This window comes from Mya arenaria, chromosome 3 (assembly GCF_026914265.1).
Source record: "Mya arenaria isolate MELC-2E11 chromosome 3, ASM2691426v1".
NCBI lineage: Eukaryota > Metazoa > Mollusca > Bivalvia > Myida > Myidae > Mya > Mya arenaria.
The window spans coordinates 7276868-7296363 of record NC_069124.1 but is presented as its reverse complement, the minus strand read 5'-3'; the positions used below and the strand labels follow the sequence as shown (position 1 = coordinate 7296363).

General features: G+C 35.6%; 1 protein-coding gene across 1 annotated transcript; it reads left to right on the top strand.

The window, feature by feature from the left end:
• Positions 1 to 128: 128 nt before the first annotated feature.
• Positions 129 to 19091, top strand: LOC128229238 (nucleoside diphosphate-linked moiety X motif 6-like). Its single transcript, XM_052941005.1, has 7 exons — positions 129 to 219; positions 2288 to 2516; positions 2773 to 2976; positions 5044 to 5102; positions 8480 to 8534; positions 12769 to 12816; positions 18622 to 19091. The coding sequence occupies exons 2-7, from the start codon at positions 2333 to 2335 to the stop codon at positions 18945 to 18947; spliced, it is 876 nt and encodes a 291-aa protein (XP_052796965.1). The 5' UTR covers positions 129 to 219; positions 2288 to 2332; the 3' UTR covers positions 18948 to 19091.
• Positions 19092 to 19496: the final 405 nt, after the last annotated feature.

Here is a 19496-nt window from a genome sequence, read left to right as displayed (position 1 = left end):
AATAACAAATCCTACTCCCAGATAATACAAAATCATGAAATATTGTGTTATATAAGGGCAATAACCGCTGCATGTAGTAAACAATAAATCTAAAATGTTGTGTGCTACTTTTGCCTTTTGCGGTTGTCCTTTCTTTGAAGAGTATTTATGTTTTGTGGGTTTTGTTTTCTCTCTTAACGTTCAAACAGATATAATTTCATCAAACAGCTATCTGAAAAGGTGCGAAAAAGCAACAAGTTTCTATTATTTATGACTAGGAGTTTACCCATATGTTATTTCTATGAGTTAAATTTGAGTAATAGAACTACTGTAAAGAAGATAATATTCAGTATCATCAGTGTTCATTCACAGGCATCTGAATCATTGTTTGTCATTAAAATATTGTTTTAAACCATTCTGGGTACATACAATGAGATAAACAACACATCTGAAGATATTTAATGTCTGTGATATACAAAAAAGAAACAAGGTATGTAACTCAAACTTACCCGATTTCACGGTAGAGTCCAGTTTTATGTAAATTTCTCAACCAACATATCAACAATCCATTTTTAAATAAGTGACATGGAAAGAAGAGTCAATTACCTTTAAAATGGTGTATGATATGTTGGTATAACTATATTGTCTTTAGACAAACAAGCATAATTCAATGTCAAATTCTCAAGTTTTTCTTTAGTCGGAAAGAGAACAGCAAATTAAAATCTTCAATTTTCCCCGTGTAAACAGTACTGAACACAGACCTATTAAAGTTATTTTATGCTTCAGTGTACAGATTATTTATGTACATTTATCTTTTTTGTATATCAAAGACACTAAATATCTTCAGATGTGTTGTTTATCTCATTGTATGAACCCAAAATGATTTTAAACAATATTTTAGTGACAAACAATGATTCAGATGCCTGTGGATTCAATGAGCCAATTTTTAACACGTCTGTTGTTTTAGACTACACAACGCCCAGATGAGCAGGCAATACGGCCTAGATATAAAGACAATGTGGCCCTGATTGGCATATCATAAAGCCCAGATCAAGGGACCAGTAACAACACAGATTGATGGGCTATGTGACTCTGATCAGTGGATTTATCAATATCTAGGCTAGCCTATACTGGTTGAGAAGCAGTTTCTGACGGAGAGCAGTTTTTGACAAATAGCTTTTATGCATCCTTTTTTTAAGATCTTCATAATGAAGGTACTGCAGTTCAATTATATATGGTTACTAGGCAATCAAAAGCTGAGACAAGCAAGTAATTATTATTATTATGTTATGTCTCATTTTATTTTTTATTTTGTACACACACTCGCATGTGGGGGTCGTAACTGCTTCACAACCAGAATAGTCTTTAAATCTGGACTATATTGTCTTTCAAACTGGTCCTCTATTATGGTTGCCAATCTGAGCCTTATCTTTATGATTAATTAAAGTGTAATGGTCCGCTGTAGGCGGCGAATAAGCATATCTGTAACGTGCGACTTCAACAAACAGTCAAACACCAACAGATCCCTTCCTTCGTCTTTGTTGACGTCGCACATTACAAAAGAATGAAATCATGTTTTCTTTTGTATTCTTTTTTATGATATCATATAGTTAGTATCACAGAAAAAAAAAAACATGCCTGGTGCGCCTGATTATATGTTGCCTGTTAGAGCTGTGGAGCTGGCCATGTTTGACACCTGTCCTTCTGACATTCTTTCTTAAAGTTCAAAGGTTACAGTATTAAGTAGTAAAAATCTTCTTGCTTTGTTGTTCTTTTTACATGTACCTATACCAAATATTTAGAGACCTACATGTACATACATAATATTTATAAATGATGGTCCTTGAATGGTATAAAATACCTGTGTGTACAACTTATTTTAAAATAAATTTTGTTTCTACATGTACTTTTTAAAAACTGTAATCCTATCAATTTCTTACCCGTACCCTTGAGAAGTGTGTATGATCATATTAATGTACAACATTCATGCATCAAGTTATAATCATGATAGCCTTTTGACTTATATACATGTAATATATAAATCCATTAAGTATATATGATTAGTGATCAAGACATCAAGCAACTTAATAAGCATCTATTCATTTCCTACAAACAAACAAATGAAACTCCCGTAGGCCTACAATGCCCCTAGAGAAACACAAATCAATATTATCATTATATAAGGGAATTACTATTCTAATCATATAACAGAATCATGAAACTGCTACATTTCTTTGTAACCCACACAAGGTCCTGTGTAGTATCCATCATTTAATGGGCATATTGATGATTGTTCTTATACATGTAGGTACCATCCTTTAATGAAGACTTTAAAGGACATTTAAAAAAAAAAATGCGGTTACCTTGTTGGACACTGTGGAAGCATCTGAATAGAACTAGAGTTGAAAGTGTGATCAAAGTAAGGAAATTGACAACTTTGGAAGGCACTGTGGATAGATACAGTGGAGTCACAGTGGATGTTCAGGTCCAGATTTCCTCTGATACTTCTCAGGACAAGTTTGGAGACATATTGAAAGGTGGGGAGTTTTTAACCATAATATAAAACATCAAGCCTGAACCACTAACATTGTCACATTAAACATAATTACCAGCATAGATTCATTTGGAAAATTATTTTGGGAGAGGGGATTGATTATCACAGCTACATGTATGTAGGTAATTTATATACCTTGGGTTAAAATTACAATAAAAGAATTCAATAAGAAAAATTGCATATCAAATGCAATTCATTGCATTTTTTTGTACAAAGTTGGATAAATCTTTGAATTGTAGCTTCCGTGAAGAAATGGCGCACAGAGGGCACTGCAGTAGCGTGGCTGAAAGTGCCGATTCACTGCAGTCGGTTTATAGAGGCTGCTGCAAAGGAAGGTTTCTGTTTCCACCATGCAGAGGGTGACTTCTGTCTACTGAAACTTTGGATGACGGGTGGGGTAGATGCCACGCCTAGGTTTGCTACACACCAACTTGGAGTTTGTGGTAGGTCCGACAGGATAATGGAGTCAATAATATGACATTTTTGTAATTTTTTGATTTCAAGGGAAAGTCAAACTGAAAATTCATATAGTATAATTTATTATATGCTTTCTAGTGGTTTATGGAGATTTATCAGTGAAATAAAATTGATATTTCACTGTTTCAAACATTAAAAATATCAATTCGGGACACATTTTCAACGACATCATTTCCAAAATTACTTTAAATTCCAAGTTTAGGCATACAATAAAAGAAAAAATTGTTTGTTTCATTGTAAGATAGCAATATATTTCACCTCATAAAAAGCATAAGTGAATATTACACTTTTGGCTACGCCACTGGTGAAATATAAATTTTGGTGCTTCCTCGGTAAAATATATTACGATCTTACACTGAAACAAACAATTATCCTCTATATATAGTACATTTTTTTCCATATGCTTTCCTGTAGTCAGTAGATACATGTCAGTGTCTTGAAATGCAGAAACATTTTTTCCCAATTCCTCCAAATTAAAACACACATATATACGAGGACCTTTCACAAAATACATACACACTGTAAATTAAACATTAAATAGAGGTAATAATTATAGAATCTATTCAGCAAGTGTGCCAAATTTCAATTATGATGTATGTTAATTGTGATTGATATAGATGTTTTTGCAAACAGGTGAGGTAAAGCAAGCCTGTGCAGCCCAATGACGCTAATAGACGTTGTTTGTTTTTTTCCAAAAATACCATTATTCACCCTCAAAACTGATATATTTTTATTCTTTATTTTCGAATAAGATTTTGACTACAGACTTTAAGATTTCTAAATAATACGATCAAACTTGTTGGCTTGAGCTCCCAAGAAAGGTGAAAACACCTCTAGCCTTGGGGAGTTTGAGCCTAGCGGGAATGCTAACATAGAAAGGTGAAAACATCTCCAGCCTCGGGGAGTTTTAGCCTAGCGGGAATGCTAACATAGAAAGGTGAAAACACCTCCAGCCTCGGGGAGTTTGAGCCTAGCGGGAATGCTAACATAGAAAGGTGAAAACACCTCCAGCCTCGGGGAGTTTTAGCCTAGCGGGAATGCTAACATAGAAAGGTGAAAACACCTCCAGCCTCGGGGAGTTTGAGCCTAGCGGGAATGCTAACATAGAAAGGTGAAAACACCTCCAGCCTCGGGGAGTTTTAGCCTAGCAGGAATGCTAACATAGAAAGGTGAAAACACCTCCAGCCTCGGGGAGTTTTAGCTTAGCGGGAATGCTAACATAGAAAGGTGAAAACACCTCCAGCCTCGGGGAGTTTTAGCCTAGCGGGAATGCTAACATTCAATATAAAGAAATGGATCCTTTACATTCAGTTTGATCCAACAAGGAAATGGAGCCAAGCGAGTTCAAGCCAACGAGGTTTATGTGTATAACTATTGCAAAGTTACATTAATCATGCCTTTCCTTTTTGTAAATATAGTATTTTTGCATATTAAGCAAAGAACGCTGATTAAAAGTTATATATTTCATGTTTTTATCAGGTTGCTCTTGGGGGTTGTGATTTTGTTGATTTTAAAACAACAGGAAATTTCTATGATAACTTCAAACTCAACATTCATAGAATATATTATTATTATTATTGGTATAGCTGCACCAACATATAGGTTAGGAGCACTTTTAAACAGAAAACTTTACAGAAATGAGAATTAGAATAGTAAATATTGCATTCACTTCAGGAATAAAAGCTTGATTCTCAGAAAGATTGGTTCATATTAGTTGACCATTATAAATATCTTGTGTTTAAATAATCATCAAAATGTCAATGAATTTTGATTTTTTTTCTGGCAGTATTTTTATAAGAATGCCTTAGAACTCTAAATTTAAATCACCAAATATTTTAATACAACATTTAAAACTTAGTAACTTATTTAGAAAGTCTTTTTGGTTTATGGCCCTCGTATATTACATATAACAATTGTGAATTGTGAATTAATGAAAAACCGAATATGGATATGTCAACAAATGAAATACATGGTACCGGTAGTTAAGTTTTATTTATAGCACTTGTGTATCAATTGTAAATGTACATTTTCAGGAGTGGTTCTAAGAGAGGACACACAAGAGTTGCTTGTCATCCAGGAGAGAAAAACACAGGTATGTTAATTCTTAAAACCTGGCATTTATTAGCATGCCTTTTTACGGAGGAATAAAAGTACATGTAGAAGTATTCAGGGGTTCTTTAGGTCAGGGCTACTCCTGAAATCAGGATCGAGAGCCTTTGATTTAAGACTAGTGTATAATTGTATTGATTGTAGGAATACAGTAGGAATACATTGAAAGTTATATAAATGAATTTTGAAAAGCCCCTTAACTCTACTTTTGGTATGAATCTCTCATGCTCAAGACCACTGTCTATTTGTCAGGATTGAAAATGATATGCAGTTAAAACACCTGGGTATTGTGAAAGCCTTGATGTAGGTTTCGTCCTAGTAATGCTTAAACGTTGGCCATAAATCATTCATGATATTCAAATGAAACTTAGTACTCATGTTGGCCAAGATAAAAGACACATGTAAAGCAAGACACATAACTCTGGCTTTCATAATTTCTAGCTATGCCACTTTGTTTGAGACAAATTAAACAATAGACCAGCTGTTACATTAGTTTGTTTATTTGAGTATTATACCAGGGCTTTTTCACCAAAATTGTGAAGAGGCCTAGCCTTTTCATTTTGAGAAATTTAAACGCGTGAAATTCTGTAAATTGGGAAATTTAAATGAGTAAAAGTCTCAAAATGGGAAATTCCACATATGAGGATTGAAGACACCTTTTAAACACGGGTCAAGGTATCCATATGAAACTTGGATCTCATGTTGCAAAAAAGAGGCTCATATCATACATGTGAGTCTACTTTTAGCTGATTTTTTTCATAAAATTTATGACCTTTTTTAATATGAAATGTGTACAAACACTCCACAGAGTCAAGTTTAAAAAGGTCTAAACTGTATGGACTTCCAATTGATACGCATGTAGATCTTATTGGGGAAAAATCATGTCTTTGACTTCACTTTTTTAACATGACGCAATGACAAGAGAGGGAGAGAGATTAGTTGTAATCTTCACAGAGTTGATTCTAAATCGAGTTAAAGAATTGATAACAATATATGGACTAATTGGTCCTCAAATAACGTTTAAATTATACAGCATTCTTCTTTAATATGTTAAATAAAAAAGATAAAAAGAATAATTTGCTCAAACAGAATAAATTATTATTGTAAATTTTTGAAGTAAGATCTTCCTTTTTGGGAAAAATATCTGGGAATTGTGAAAAAAATATCTGGAAATTGGGAAAATATGCCATTTTTCCGAATTGTGAAGTAGCCTAATTTCTGCCCCTAGCAAAGAAGGTGAAAAAGCCCTGGTATTCAAGATCTGCAGGTGCCTATTGGCTGCATAATGGCTTGGCCCCACCGTGACGACATCACAACCTTGATCACGCCCCCTTTGAAGAAGAGGGGGTATATTGCTATGCACATGTTGGTCGGTCGGGCAGTCCAAAGCTTGTTCGAGTGATAACTTGACAAGCCTGGACCTATTGTCACCAAACTTGACATGCTGGTTGGGCCTGACCAGTAAATGATTTAAGGGGTCAAAGGTCAAGGTCACAGTGACCTTTGATGGGAAAAGGCTGTCAAAGTTTGTATGGATGATTACTCAATAATGCCTGGAGGTATGGTCACCAAACTGGACATCTAGGCTAAGCCTGACCAGTAGATGACCCCTATTAATTTAAGGTGTCAAAGGTCAAGGTCACAGTGACCTTGAATATGGAAAGGTTGTCTGAGCGGTAACCTGACAATGCCAAGACCCATGACCCTCAAACTTGACTTGGAGGCTGGGCTGGACCAATAGATGACCCCTATTAATTTTAGGGTCATCAGGTCAAAGGTCACACTCTCCTGGACCTTTGGTCTTCAAACCCGACCTGAAGGTTGGGCCTGACTAGTAAATGACCCCTATTGATTGTAGGGGGTCATTGGTTCAAAGGTCAAGTTCACAATGACCTTTAACATGGAAAGGTTGACAAACCTTCTTCGAGTGATAACTCAACAATGCCTGGACATATGGCCATCAAGCTTTACATGGAAGCTGGGCCTGACCAAAAAATGACCCCTATTGATTTTAGGGGTCATCAGGTCAAAGGTCAAGGTAACAGTGACCTTGAATGTAAAAAGGTTGCTCGAGTGATAACTCTACAATGTCTGCACCAATTGCCCTCATACTTGACTTGGAGGTTAGACTTGACCAGTAGATGACCCCTATTGGTTTTAGGGGTCAAATTCATGGTCACAGTGACATTGAGCACAAAAAGCTTGTCTATGTGGTAACTCGACAATGCCAGCAGCATGGCCCTCAAACTTGACATATATATACCTATAGGTTTAGGGTGACCAGAAGATGACCCTGTCAAGGTCACAACTCATATAAGTCATTGAAATTCTAGTCATATTTACTTATTCCCTGCTGCGAAGAGGATAAATGTTTATCTGCAAATACCAGTCATCATCTGAACTGAAAAATCTGTACCTATTATCTTCAAACTTTGAATGGTCATAATCTTAAAACTGCCTCAAAGGCATTCAATGTCATTACCAAGTCAGCTGTCATTTCGGTTAATGCATATTTCATTCAATTGTTCAAATATTCCTGATGACATGGCGCTCAGGGGGTCGGGGGGATGATGTTTAACAAACATCTCTTGTTGTGTTTGAATGCCATAAGTGACATGAGATAGAAGTAACTGCAATTCTGAGTTAAACGACATGAAGAAACAGTGAGATACAAGAGATCCGGCTGCAATACCTTAGCCCTTTGGAAAGAGACCTCTTGGTTCTTAAGAGTGTCGGTGTAAAGCACCGATACAAAGGATATAATTTTTTCTGGGTTTTTAATACAACCCTTTCAATGCCGAGCACTAGGCAAGAGAGCTACTGTGAGGTATCATATTTTAACGTCTTTCGGTTCATCCGAGGCGATCGCTCTTCCACTGAGCATTCAGGGTGGTGGGTTGGCATTTGCTCCGTGGCTGTATGTTAACTGTACATTGGTACATGAGTTAAACAACGGAGAAACTGGATATAAAAACACACACAAATATTCATAATATATTTCATAGTTACAATATGTTTCAGTTTGCTAAGTCAGTTGGCACTTTTAAAGAACATTCCAAAGGGCACTTTGATCATGGGATCCTTCTAGTTACTTTACCTACATGGATGATGATCCATTTCCATTCAAGTCCACATTTAGCTAAGGTCATAGACCTATACGTCCGTGCTACGGTGTAAGAGATTCACTGTAAAAATGTTTACAACGTCCGTGTGTTATGACTGAAATTTGCTCAGCATATAGTGAAGACACAACGCTGCCATTTTAAGTGCTTATTGGAAATGTCTTATTCTTCCCTCGGGTGCTATTATACTGTAACATTGATATTCAATGGGTAATACTCAATATGATACATATTTCAGTTTTCCCAGATGTGGAAGTTTCCTGGCGGACTAGCAGACCTTGGTGAAAATATTGGTAAGTGAAGACAAGGGTGACTCATGTGTTCATGTAGTATTATAAGAGGTGGTAGGAAGGGGAACTCTTGCGACTTGTGTAGTATGATATTCACTAGCGTATTCTCCCTTACATTGAAACTCTGAGCTTGACAGAATGAACACTTGCCAATACAAAATCAAAATCAAAGTCACAATGGTATATGTGCCAAAGGTGTGCTTGTCTTGTTTTGGTGGAATAGAACCAAAAAGTATAATAATTATTTGTGTACTGTTTTTGTTAAGCATCTCTGATGACCTTTACTATTACCATAAATGATAATAGTTTGTTTAAGGGACATGTAAATTTCCCATTGTATTAATAGCCTATGGACATATCTAAGCCTTAATCATTTGAACTTTCAAATAATCTGTCTTTGAATAATTGTCCCGTCTATGCAAATAAATTATCATACAAGACAGTTTTATCACATGGAAGGGTTATGTATGTATCACCTGGTGTGTCTACAAGGATTTGAAAGGCACTGGCTTACATTTAGGGAGGATTAGTTTTCACTATAAAGCCTATCTATACCACTTTCCTTACCGTTAGTAACGCTATGTATGTAACTTTTGAATTGATCCAGACCATATCATTGTGGATCAGGATGGTGCGTATATTTATTATATAAATGTTCTCAGATCCGAAGAAGAGAAAAAACGCTGACCCCAGAATTTTTTGTAATAACAAAAAGTTTCCCTTCAATTTAAGCATATATGTGCTTCATGACTGCAATAACACGTGCATATTTTTGTTGGCATCATAAGCAAACATTTGTGTGTGTGTTTGGTGCTTGTTATGTACGTCGAAGAAGGACCCATTTATACCTCCACACACGAAGGGGGTATCTTAGTTCACCGGTCGGGCGGTCAGGCAGAGAACTTTTCGCTCAGTTTTAGAGGTATCACTCTGATACTTGGTACATATTTAATACAACCAGGACCTGGAGTATTTTTGCCACCTATAGATTTTGAGGTTTCGTTCAGATACAACCCTGCAAGGTTAATGTAAGCTGAGTTACGAAACCTTATACTTAGTACCTTACTTTGCTACACTTTTTTGCTATGCTACTTTAGAAAAGTAATGTGTCAGGGATACATTTACATATAAAGTATAGCTTACTCCACTTATAAGTCTTCTAGAATGTTTTTTAAATAAGCTTAGTCACCTTAAATTTAACAGAACATGCACGATTGATTCGTTTCACCGAAACTACTTTGTTAGTTATAGTAAATATGTTGGTCATTTGTCTATTCGTTGTAGGTATTAATAAACGTAAAATTTACACTTAAAACAGAAAATGTTAAAGAAAATCGTGTTACATAATCATAGTTTTGATACAAAATCAATGAATATGTACATCTATTTCAAGTTATAAATAATCATACAAAACCAGTACTTGATACATACACGTGTAGCCTGATGATGTAGGCATTTATTGTTTATGTGCCACTCGTAAAGAAAACAATCGGTACTTGTTCGTGTACGTGTGTGAACTCCATTTTAATGGTACTTCATCCAAAATGAGATTTCGCCAACGACATTTTTAAGTCCCAGTGTCACTTAGGATAAAATAATAAAGAGTTAAAAATTCAGTATATAATTATGATAGAGTCTCATAGTTATAATGTCTGATAAATTCCCAAAGTCCACACGATGCTTTAAAAAAATTAAATGTATGGAAAACGAAATTCCTAACTGGTCCACTGACTCACTATATGCTAATGAGGTATATAAATGGGCGGAGCATAGCGCTTTGCAAACAGTACCCTAAGCAGTTGCCGGATTACACTGAAGAAATAACAAGAGCAATACTGAACATCTTCAAATGAAATTTCACATAAAGAAAATTAAACTCCTGTTTCTATTTAATAAATGTGATGCAAGTATTTTCACTTTTTTCTTGACCTTAACGGCATGGGTTAGCACCTACTAACACCTTAATCTTTTTTTAAACTACATGTATAACTGGTTTTTTGTCAACACTTTGATATCACAGACTAAAATAATCATAAACTAAGTGTTTCCAGATGCATTACCGGGAAAACTATTTTAACTAAAAACTTTTTTAGTAACAAAATGCAAATCATTAGTAATTAAAGCAACATAGAATTTAAGGTATCCAAAATGTCACGTGATATGCAAATTTCGTAATGACGTTGTGCGTTAAATTAAGATTATACTTTCGGTTTTGTTGCATTTTGTTATTGCGATAAATGCATTTTTTATTATTGTGGTTAAAAATGTCAAAACGGCAATTGGATATACATATAAAAATCAGTTTACTTTACATCACTAAATCATAATGGGACTTTAAGGCCAACTGCAATTCTACGTGTTATCTCTCTCATGATAGTGTGTCACAAATGCACAAAAATATTAATCACACCAACCGTAGGTTAATTTATATACCCGTCTATGGTCGTCCCACTGACAGCTTTGGCCTTTGATCTGCGCCGATACTGAAGAATGTGTTAAGTTTTGCTGGGTGGGGAACTCGAGTGCGTGAAGAGTATAAAGTAATTAACAAACCAACGGCCGGTAATATGCTGGTACATAACGAGGTGGTCCACCTAGGATCACTGTATATTTTTGAGAGCTAAACAAACAAAATTGGGGTTAAATGGATTAAATTGAAATTATTATATACAAATTTGAAAATTGGATTTGTGTATATTTAATCACAAGATTTGAATTGTAGAATTATTTGTTGACGTAATGTGGTAGGTGTTCTATTGATGGTAGCTGATTGACTTTTTCCTGATTGAGAAACGTACCAGACAGTGTTTGGTAAAATGGCGGCACAATTAGGTGAAAATGATGGCCCATGTTCTTGAATCGTTTGCCATTGTTCACTGCTGTGGGTGGCCCTCCCCAAATGTGCCAAACCTTACAGGTCACAGAAATCTTTTTTGTTGGATATATAACATATAACGGGTGATAACAATAGTAGTTTCACTTCTTATATTGACATATGAACATTTTATTATGTGTACGCAGCGCTTCATGGTCTCATCTTTGGATTCAAACATGAGGACTTTATCTATATACCCTGATTAATGTGCGAATAATACGGCGTTTGACCCTCAATTCTCCACCGTTGTCCAGCCAGGACTACCTTGACCAAGTAAAGCCAGCCAGGTTTATTGCAGTATAATGTACCCTGCTCCAATTTAATAATAACCTCTCATCATGTGAGTCGGGGACAGCTAAATGATCGGTATATATATTGGATCTGTTAACCCTCTAGTGTAGGTACAGTCGCATTCATTTCCGACAAAATTACAGGCTGTTAAATGATACATAAAGTTCAACTTTGTTCTCCTCAGTTTCATTCTCGTTGTATATTGCTACGGCTTGTAGTTTATCTCAATTAAAGGACACGAGGGTGACGATGTTTACACTCTGTCTGGCACTTACGACCTACTTGGGTACTCTTAATGACCCGAGTAATTCTAAGCTTCAGTGTTTAGTATACTTTCTTACCTCGCACAGTTGGACTACTTTTCAGTCTGTATAAAGAGACGAACAAACAAAATTGCCAATCCAAAATCATAGGATGCATAATGAGTACATATTGAGTGTGAAGGTAACTTATAGATATTGTGGTCGTTCCTTGTACATTGCGCTACTCTACATACACCTCAAGAGCGATGTTTGCATTAAACAACTTTGTCTTCAGATTACATTAAATTGTATTAAGCCAATTAAGGTATTCGATGTTCAAAAATGATTTTTGTTTCATGCCATTCACTGAAATTTTGTTTCCCATATAACTTCAGTTCTACTGTGTAGTAGTATGTAAGGGATATGACCGAAAATACACAACAGATCAACTAATGGCAGTTGGTATTTTTGTTCTTTCAACTGAAATCGGTGATTTTATTTTTTCATCTTTCGAGGTCAAAACAGCCTGTTTTCAATATTTGCATCAATGTGATATTTACATATTCCTCATCTACACATTAACCCCTTTCAAATGATACCAAAATAATAAATTATAGGGGTCACCAGGGATCAACATCGCACATTAATGTTCATCGGATACCTTCATAAGGCTTATCATGGTGTTCTATAACTCGGCACATCTTCACTTATACAAGTACATACCTACGAGTCCTGCTTATTTTAGAGAGAACAAAATTGCCTCGTTGTACTTGTCATAACCACATTATGATTCTGTTAATATTATAACTTTTTATTGTGTACATTTAAGGTGATGCTGCGGTAAGGGAGACACTAGAAGAGACAGGAGTCAAAACTGGTATGGTCCTTTAGAAGTATGCGTCTAGATATGTTAAAAGGTAAACGTAGGCTATATATATGCCAGCAAAAAGATGGACACCGAGGCTCCATTATGATCAAGTCTGTATTATTTCAGTAAAATTCAAATGGTGTGAAATCCTTTCTAAGTATAAGAATATTTTCTGTAAATCATTTTAGTTGTACCAAACATCATCTGTGTGCGGTTACTTCACAGGCATTTAAAATATCTTTAGAGAAAAATGTTTAATCAATGTTAGGGTTGCACAGTCAGTTAATGTTGTAATAACTGCCATTATTCCGCTGGACTGCACCACTTTAATCTTAAATGAATGCATCATCTGTGCTTTTAAGTGCAGTTACAAACGTGTAAGTGCACGTAAGTCTTAATTGTAGACAAATAGATGGTTTTTGTCTACTTTGTTGCACATTTTATGGGTTAACAATGATGGGCAACATGCATAAAAGTAATCAAATTTCGCGATCATGTGAAAGCCCGCTTTGGGTGGCTGGGTCATTACATTCCTATAATTCGTCTTTTTTGGCTATACGTGCATTTTGGTCTGATATAAGTAACATACTGTCAACAGTTGTAAACTTATATTGTGCAAGAGGTTTTTTTCAACCCTAAGGTATTGATGCAATTGAAAAGCGTATGTGTGAGAAAAGTGTGTTGCTGTAAATTGATTCTTTCGGTGTATATTTAAATAGATCTGTATAAGTTAGGCCAGTGATGAATGAATAATTGTTTAAATTGCATTTGTCGAAACAATAATTCGAAGAAGAGTCGTGCGGCAAATTCGGATAGTAAGTGTTTTTCAGCTTTTGACCGATTTTACCGTTTCAGCGCCGTTGATTTTCATAGAGTCTTTGATGTACATGAAAATTGGAGTCTCGAAAAGCGGCCATATTATAGCTCCGATCATGCCGTCATGCTGAACCCTTAAATTTAGGTGTGAAAATGTTCAACTGTATCTATCATTGATTTGCTAGGTTCTTGAATGACATTATTCATCCACATGTAACCAGTTCAAAAGAATTCCCATAGTGATTTTGAACACTTCGACCATTAACGTTATCAGCCATTCAGCTTCATTAGTCTAATTAGTAACATTTTATGCTTCGTCGTTGTTCAGTGTAACCTCTGCTAAAAGGTTGCACCGAGAAGGTTGATTGAGCTATTTTTTCAAAAAAAACTTCAGTAATTAAATAGGGAGCACTGTATTAATTGTGTTAGTGGGTTAGTAGGGAATGCTTTTTTTTCAAAATATGATGATTTATGTGAATACAGGTCATTAAGCTATTTGTAAAGTTTATACAAAGTTTTTAAAACTCTTTCAGTCAGAGTATTCTAAATTAGTTTTACCAGTATAACCGCTATCATGTTTGTCAATTCAATCATGTTTTTAATAAGGAGGTATGTCTCTTCATTTTTTAATAAGGAGGTATGCCTCTTCCTTTCACAATTATGTTTGCTATTGCTTTTCTGAAGCGTTTAATAACGTTAACTTGCATTTGTACTCATTTTCTTTGACAACAATAATTCAAGGGCTGGCTGTTAGAGTATACTAACTACCTTAATCTATAGAATGACTTAATGCAGTCATGCAGGCACCCTTAGAATGATACAATAACGATTACTTAACTGCACTAAGTTACATGATTTCTTCTCGGAGGAGTCATTCTATCCTGTAGGTATTGCTGCTTGGGAGATTTGAACCACGGAAAGTGATATAGGTATTATTATTCCACCTCATGTCATATGTTATTTTTCAAACTGACAGTCCATGCCTGGGAAATGTTCCGATATTAAATAATTACACCTTTTTACCTTGGTTCAAACAATGCAAAGAACATATGAACACTTTCTTATCTTTGATTGTTTCTTTATCGTATAAAACTCATCTAGAAATTCGAAACCCCAAAGTCAAAGAAGCAAAGGGCTAATTGAAACAGATCGTAAAGATTTTGTGACAATCACTGAAATTAAATATATACTTACAGTATAAATACGGCAAGGAAATGATTGCTTAAGATTGCTTGCGATTTGAACTCTGAAAAGAAGATAATCTATTGATGTCTGTCAGATAGCCACAGATATCATTTTTCTTTTCGATTTTGTATCTTATTATGCGATGTTTTGTTTGGGTTTTTAAAATAAGCTCAAAGCCTAGTCAAAGATGGAGGCCGATATTCCATGTTATATGTCCGTCGTCCGCAGCCCAAGATGAAGGCCGGTATTCCATGTAATATCTCCATCGTCCGCAGCCCAAAGATGAAGGCCGGTATTCCATGTAAAACGCCCGTCGTCCGCAGCCCGAAGATGGAGGCCGGTATTCCATGTAATATGGCCGAAAGGTGGAGACGGGTATTCCATGTAATATGTCCGTCGTCCGCAGCCCAAAGGTGGAGGCGAGTATTCCATGTAATATGTCCGTCGTCCGCAGCCCAAAGGTGTAGTCCTGTATTCCATGTAATATGTCCGTCGTCCGCAGCCCAAAGGTGGAGGCCGGTTTTCCATGTAATATGGCCGTCGTCCGCAGCCCAAAGATGTAGGCCGGTATTCCATGTAATAAGTCCACCGTCCGCAGCCCAAGGATGAAGGCGGGTATTCCATGTAATATGTCCGTCGCCCGCAGCGGACGCGGACACGTGAACATACTCGACATTATTTAATAAGCTAGGGTCTAACTACTCGGAGACGGATAGCTGACCCGGGAAGCATGCACATATAATACCGGCCTTATTTCGCATTGAATTAGCTTATGGACAAGGACAAACAATTGACAGACAGAAACCTTTCTCCTGATCTATTCAGTTGTTGTTTTGAACTAAATTCTCTGTAAAATAAAATAAAATGTGTCGTCGGATTAGTTTTTTTTCCGTTTCAAGTGTGTACATTCTGACACACATCTTTTTGAAGCTTATAGATACAGCTGCGGACAAAATTCTGCAAACAAATCCTAAAACATCGCTGCACCATCTGTTTGCATTGATAAATGTCTCAATCGGAATTGCTAAACATCATGGGGTTGGTGGTTCATTCGATTTCACTAAAATCTTTTCGAGCTTTTGAAATCGAACCTAGTTTTATTACTATTAGTAATTAGAATACGGCTACATCAACCTGTAGTCAATGTTCACGTTAAGGACATAAACGGATCATGTAATGTGGCATCTACAGAACTACCACTGGTGATGTCGTTAAAATGATAGCTGCTACTGAGTTGTTTTTACAAATAATGATCTTGATTTTGTGTTCATGAATGAAAGATCTCTATATTTTTAATTGGTAAAAACTGACTGTTAACGACTGTCTGCTAATTGGATGACCTTCTTAGCAAGGAGGTGTGATAAATGTGTAGTTCCAAGAAATGTCCATAGGTTTTTGTCTACTGCTGTGAACCAGATATAGCTGAGTAGATGCGTCGTTTTAGGTCATGTTTCATTCACCAGTCCCGTGCCTTACAATAACAATCATCATTAAAAGGTTATGTTTTATCACACTGTGTGAACTTTTTCAGTACCAACTTAATTGTTACATTGTATCAAGTTTTAAATGTTTGTTTTTCAACTCCATTCTTATCAAGTCAATGGAACAACGGTTTGGTTATTCAGGTTTTTTCTGACTCAAATTTCAGACTTTGCATCCATTCTTAAGCTAGTGTGGGAAGGATTTTGTATGATCAAAGAAGCATTATAATAGTCAATAACATCGAGATAGAGTATCGCGTTATTTGCCACTGGTTAATAAAAGTTCCGTCATTGTTACCCACTTTGAAAATTCCATTATACCATTTATTTAATAAGATCTACATCGAAATGTTTGGTTTTTCACTTGAAGTTGTTCAAGAAGACATGTCTTATGTTTACATTGTATAAGTTATGGAATTTTAAAGTCATAGGTCGCCCGCAATGTCATTGAAATGAAGCAATTAAATGTATCATAAGACGGTCTGCTTTTCAATACCTTCGCTCATCCCCCAGTTATTAGTTTTTGTACTGCTGATGTTTGCAGAAAAACTAGACGTGTTTCCTTCCTTTGTGATAAATTTTTCTCTGCTATTTTCTTATTAAGAAATATTCTTTGTAAAATGCCTCTAGCGGGGCAATGGGTTCAACAAGTAACATGATTTGAGAATTTCGTTAATTCTTTTGAAAATTCAGTCAAGCTTGTTTCTGGTTAAATTAATAACTTAACAGTCACTAAATAAGTATCAATTGAGAAGTCAATATTGAAAACCAAAAGTTCAAGGACGAAAGCTTTTATCTACTATTTGAGTGCTATACATGAACAACAAGTTTACCACATCTTCATAGTTTGTGTCCCAGATTCATTGCACTTGCTTATGATGAATTGTATTAAACTCCATTGCTAATTTACCAGCGATTGTTGGTTACTATGCGTATAAAAATATGATTGAATAAATATTGATGAATCGGCAACATTTTGGCAAACTTAATCCAAAATTAACATATGTATTAACCGGTTTCATATAATGGCTGCTGTTCTTAATGGTTAGCCAATAAGCGGTCAAGATAATCACATGGACTGTGTATACACAAGTCACCAGGGACAATTCGCTCATATTCAGCATGGTATATGACTTCATTGCCATATCAACTTTTAAATTTTGCCTTTCAAATTATGAAAATCCCAAAATCGAAATTCTAAATCTTAAAATTGTACCTTTCACAACAAGAGTCTAAGAAGATCACATTCAACCTTGTTCACATGTTACCTGGGACAATATGGACATGTTAGTAAGGCCCATAACTGTGGATCTAACAATGGTAGTGTGCCTTGTGTAAAAACACAGACGCTTCTTGATAGTTTACACTTAGATTCGCCTATCTTTCATTTCATTAACAGTAGTAATTGTTGTTCACATCTCTCGACGTGATGAATTATTTGACGGAAGCAATTTATCTGAATGCCAACTCTGTTAAATGTATAGATATAAATTATTTTGAATCCCAAGTTTCCGGAAATGTTGTACGTCAACCACAACTTTGTACGCTATTAAGGAGATACTTTAAGAGTACAATGACTTTGTGCATTATTTAAATTTAATTTATATTTAGGCCGAGTAGTAAAATGTCACATAAAACAAAACTTTGTTACATTTTAGTACAGTTTTAATTTTATAACCTGTCAGTGAGAAAGTGAACCAGGTCATCTTTTTTGACGTGCTGATAAGAATTTCTGTATTGTATTTAGTTTATAGATTGAACAATTACCCCACCCACGACCCGAGTAAATGGAGTTTTTATCCCGAGGGTAGTGAGTGAAGTAACTGTTTTGAACTTAGTTGTCAAATACTTTTTTATTATTTTATTATGTACTAGCGTATGGTTTAAGTGGAAACCGTTTATGTATCCACACGCCAGTTATTGCACTGTTAAGTTCCACCTTTTTGTTAATGTTCCGATATGGGAGTTACTGTATATATTGAAAGAGAGGAAACATCCTTAAAACATAGTACGTAAAACTGCTGTTACATTTGCCATTTTGATACTGACGCAAATGCATGCATGTTAGCAGCGAAGTGAGTTGTTAAGTGATGTCTTATTCTGACGCAGTCTGTGAACAATATGTCACAGGAGAAAATTACGTAATGTGATAAATCACTTTTTTCAACACGCTGATTTTTTAACGTGACAGTGGTTTAAATTAACTGTTTATTAACAATAATACAGTAAAAATGAAACCAACGCCGCAATTAAAACTCAGCGTGTTGAAAAGAAAAACGTGATTTCTCGAGACCAAATATCCTCTTCTTACTGATTTTTATTCTATTTTCAGAATTTAAATCTGTGATAGCTTTTCGACAACAGCACGAACATTCGAGCGCGTTCGGTCGGTCGGACATGTACGTTGTTTGCCGACTGCTTCCGGTATCTTACGACATAGTCCCATGTGACCGCGAAGTTCTCCGATGTCGCTGGATGCCGATTACGGAACTTCGCGATCATATTAAAACGGCTTCGATGACTCATCGAATGACCACCTTAATATTGCACGGACTTAAACATGGATTTGATGAACTGGATATTGTAGATGAACGCATGAAGTCGGTGAACAAAGGCCAGCATTTTACGCTCTTCCATAGAAAACTACAGATTTTATGATGATAAATAACTTATACTTAATTTTTTTTAAGACTTAAGTTTCAATTGTGGTTATGTTTTGCCTTGGTATTCTTATACACTCAGGAATGTTGTATTACATTTAATTGGAACTGCGTTGTTCCTTAAATAAAGATACATCTTTTCTGCACACTTTCATTTCACTGCAACCCAAGTGGCATTTACAGCATGACATGATCCTCCCCATTATGTTTGTCCATAACTTTGTTACGATATGCTGATGAAGTTAATAATACCTTTATAAACAGACCGGGGTTATCGTCGGGCCATCGCGAATTGGTACTTTCTTGATTTATAAGACTCTTGCTTTGTATTTGCTTAAATTCCAAATTACAATATATCAATAGAACCCTTTGGACTCAATTTATTAAGTTTAAATAATTGTAAGTTTTGAACGTTTTAATGGTGATTGAATTATGTATATATGAGATTGAGAAATGACGCGCTTGGCAATTAGTTCTCTCGCTGCACCTAGCTATGTCACATCAGGGCTGTTAATAATGTCAATTAAATCTTATTATATTATTATGA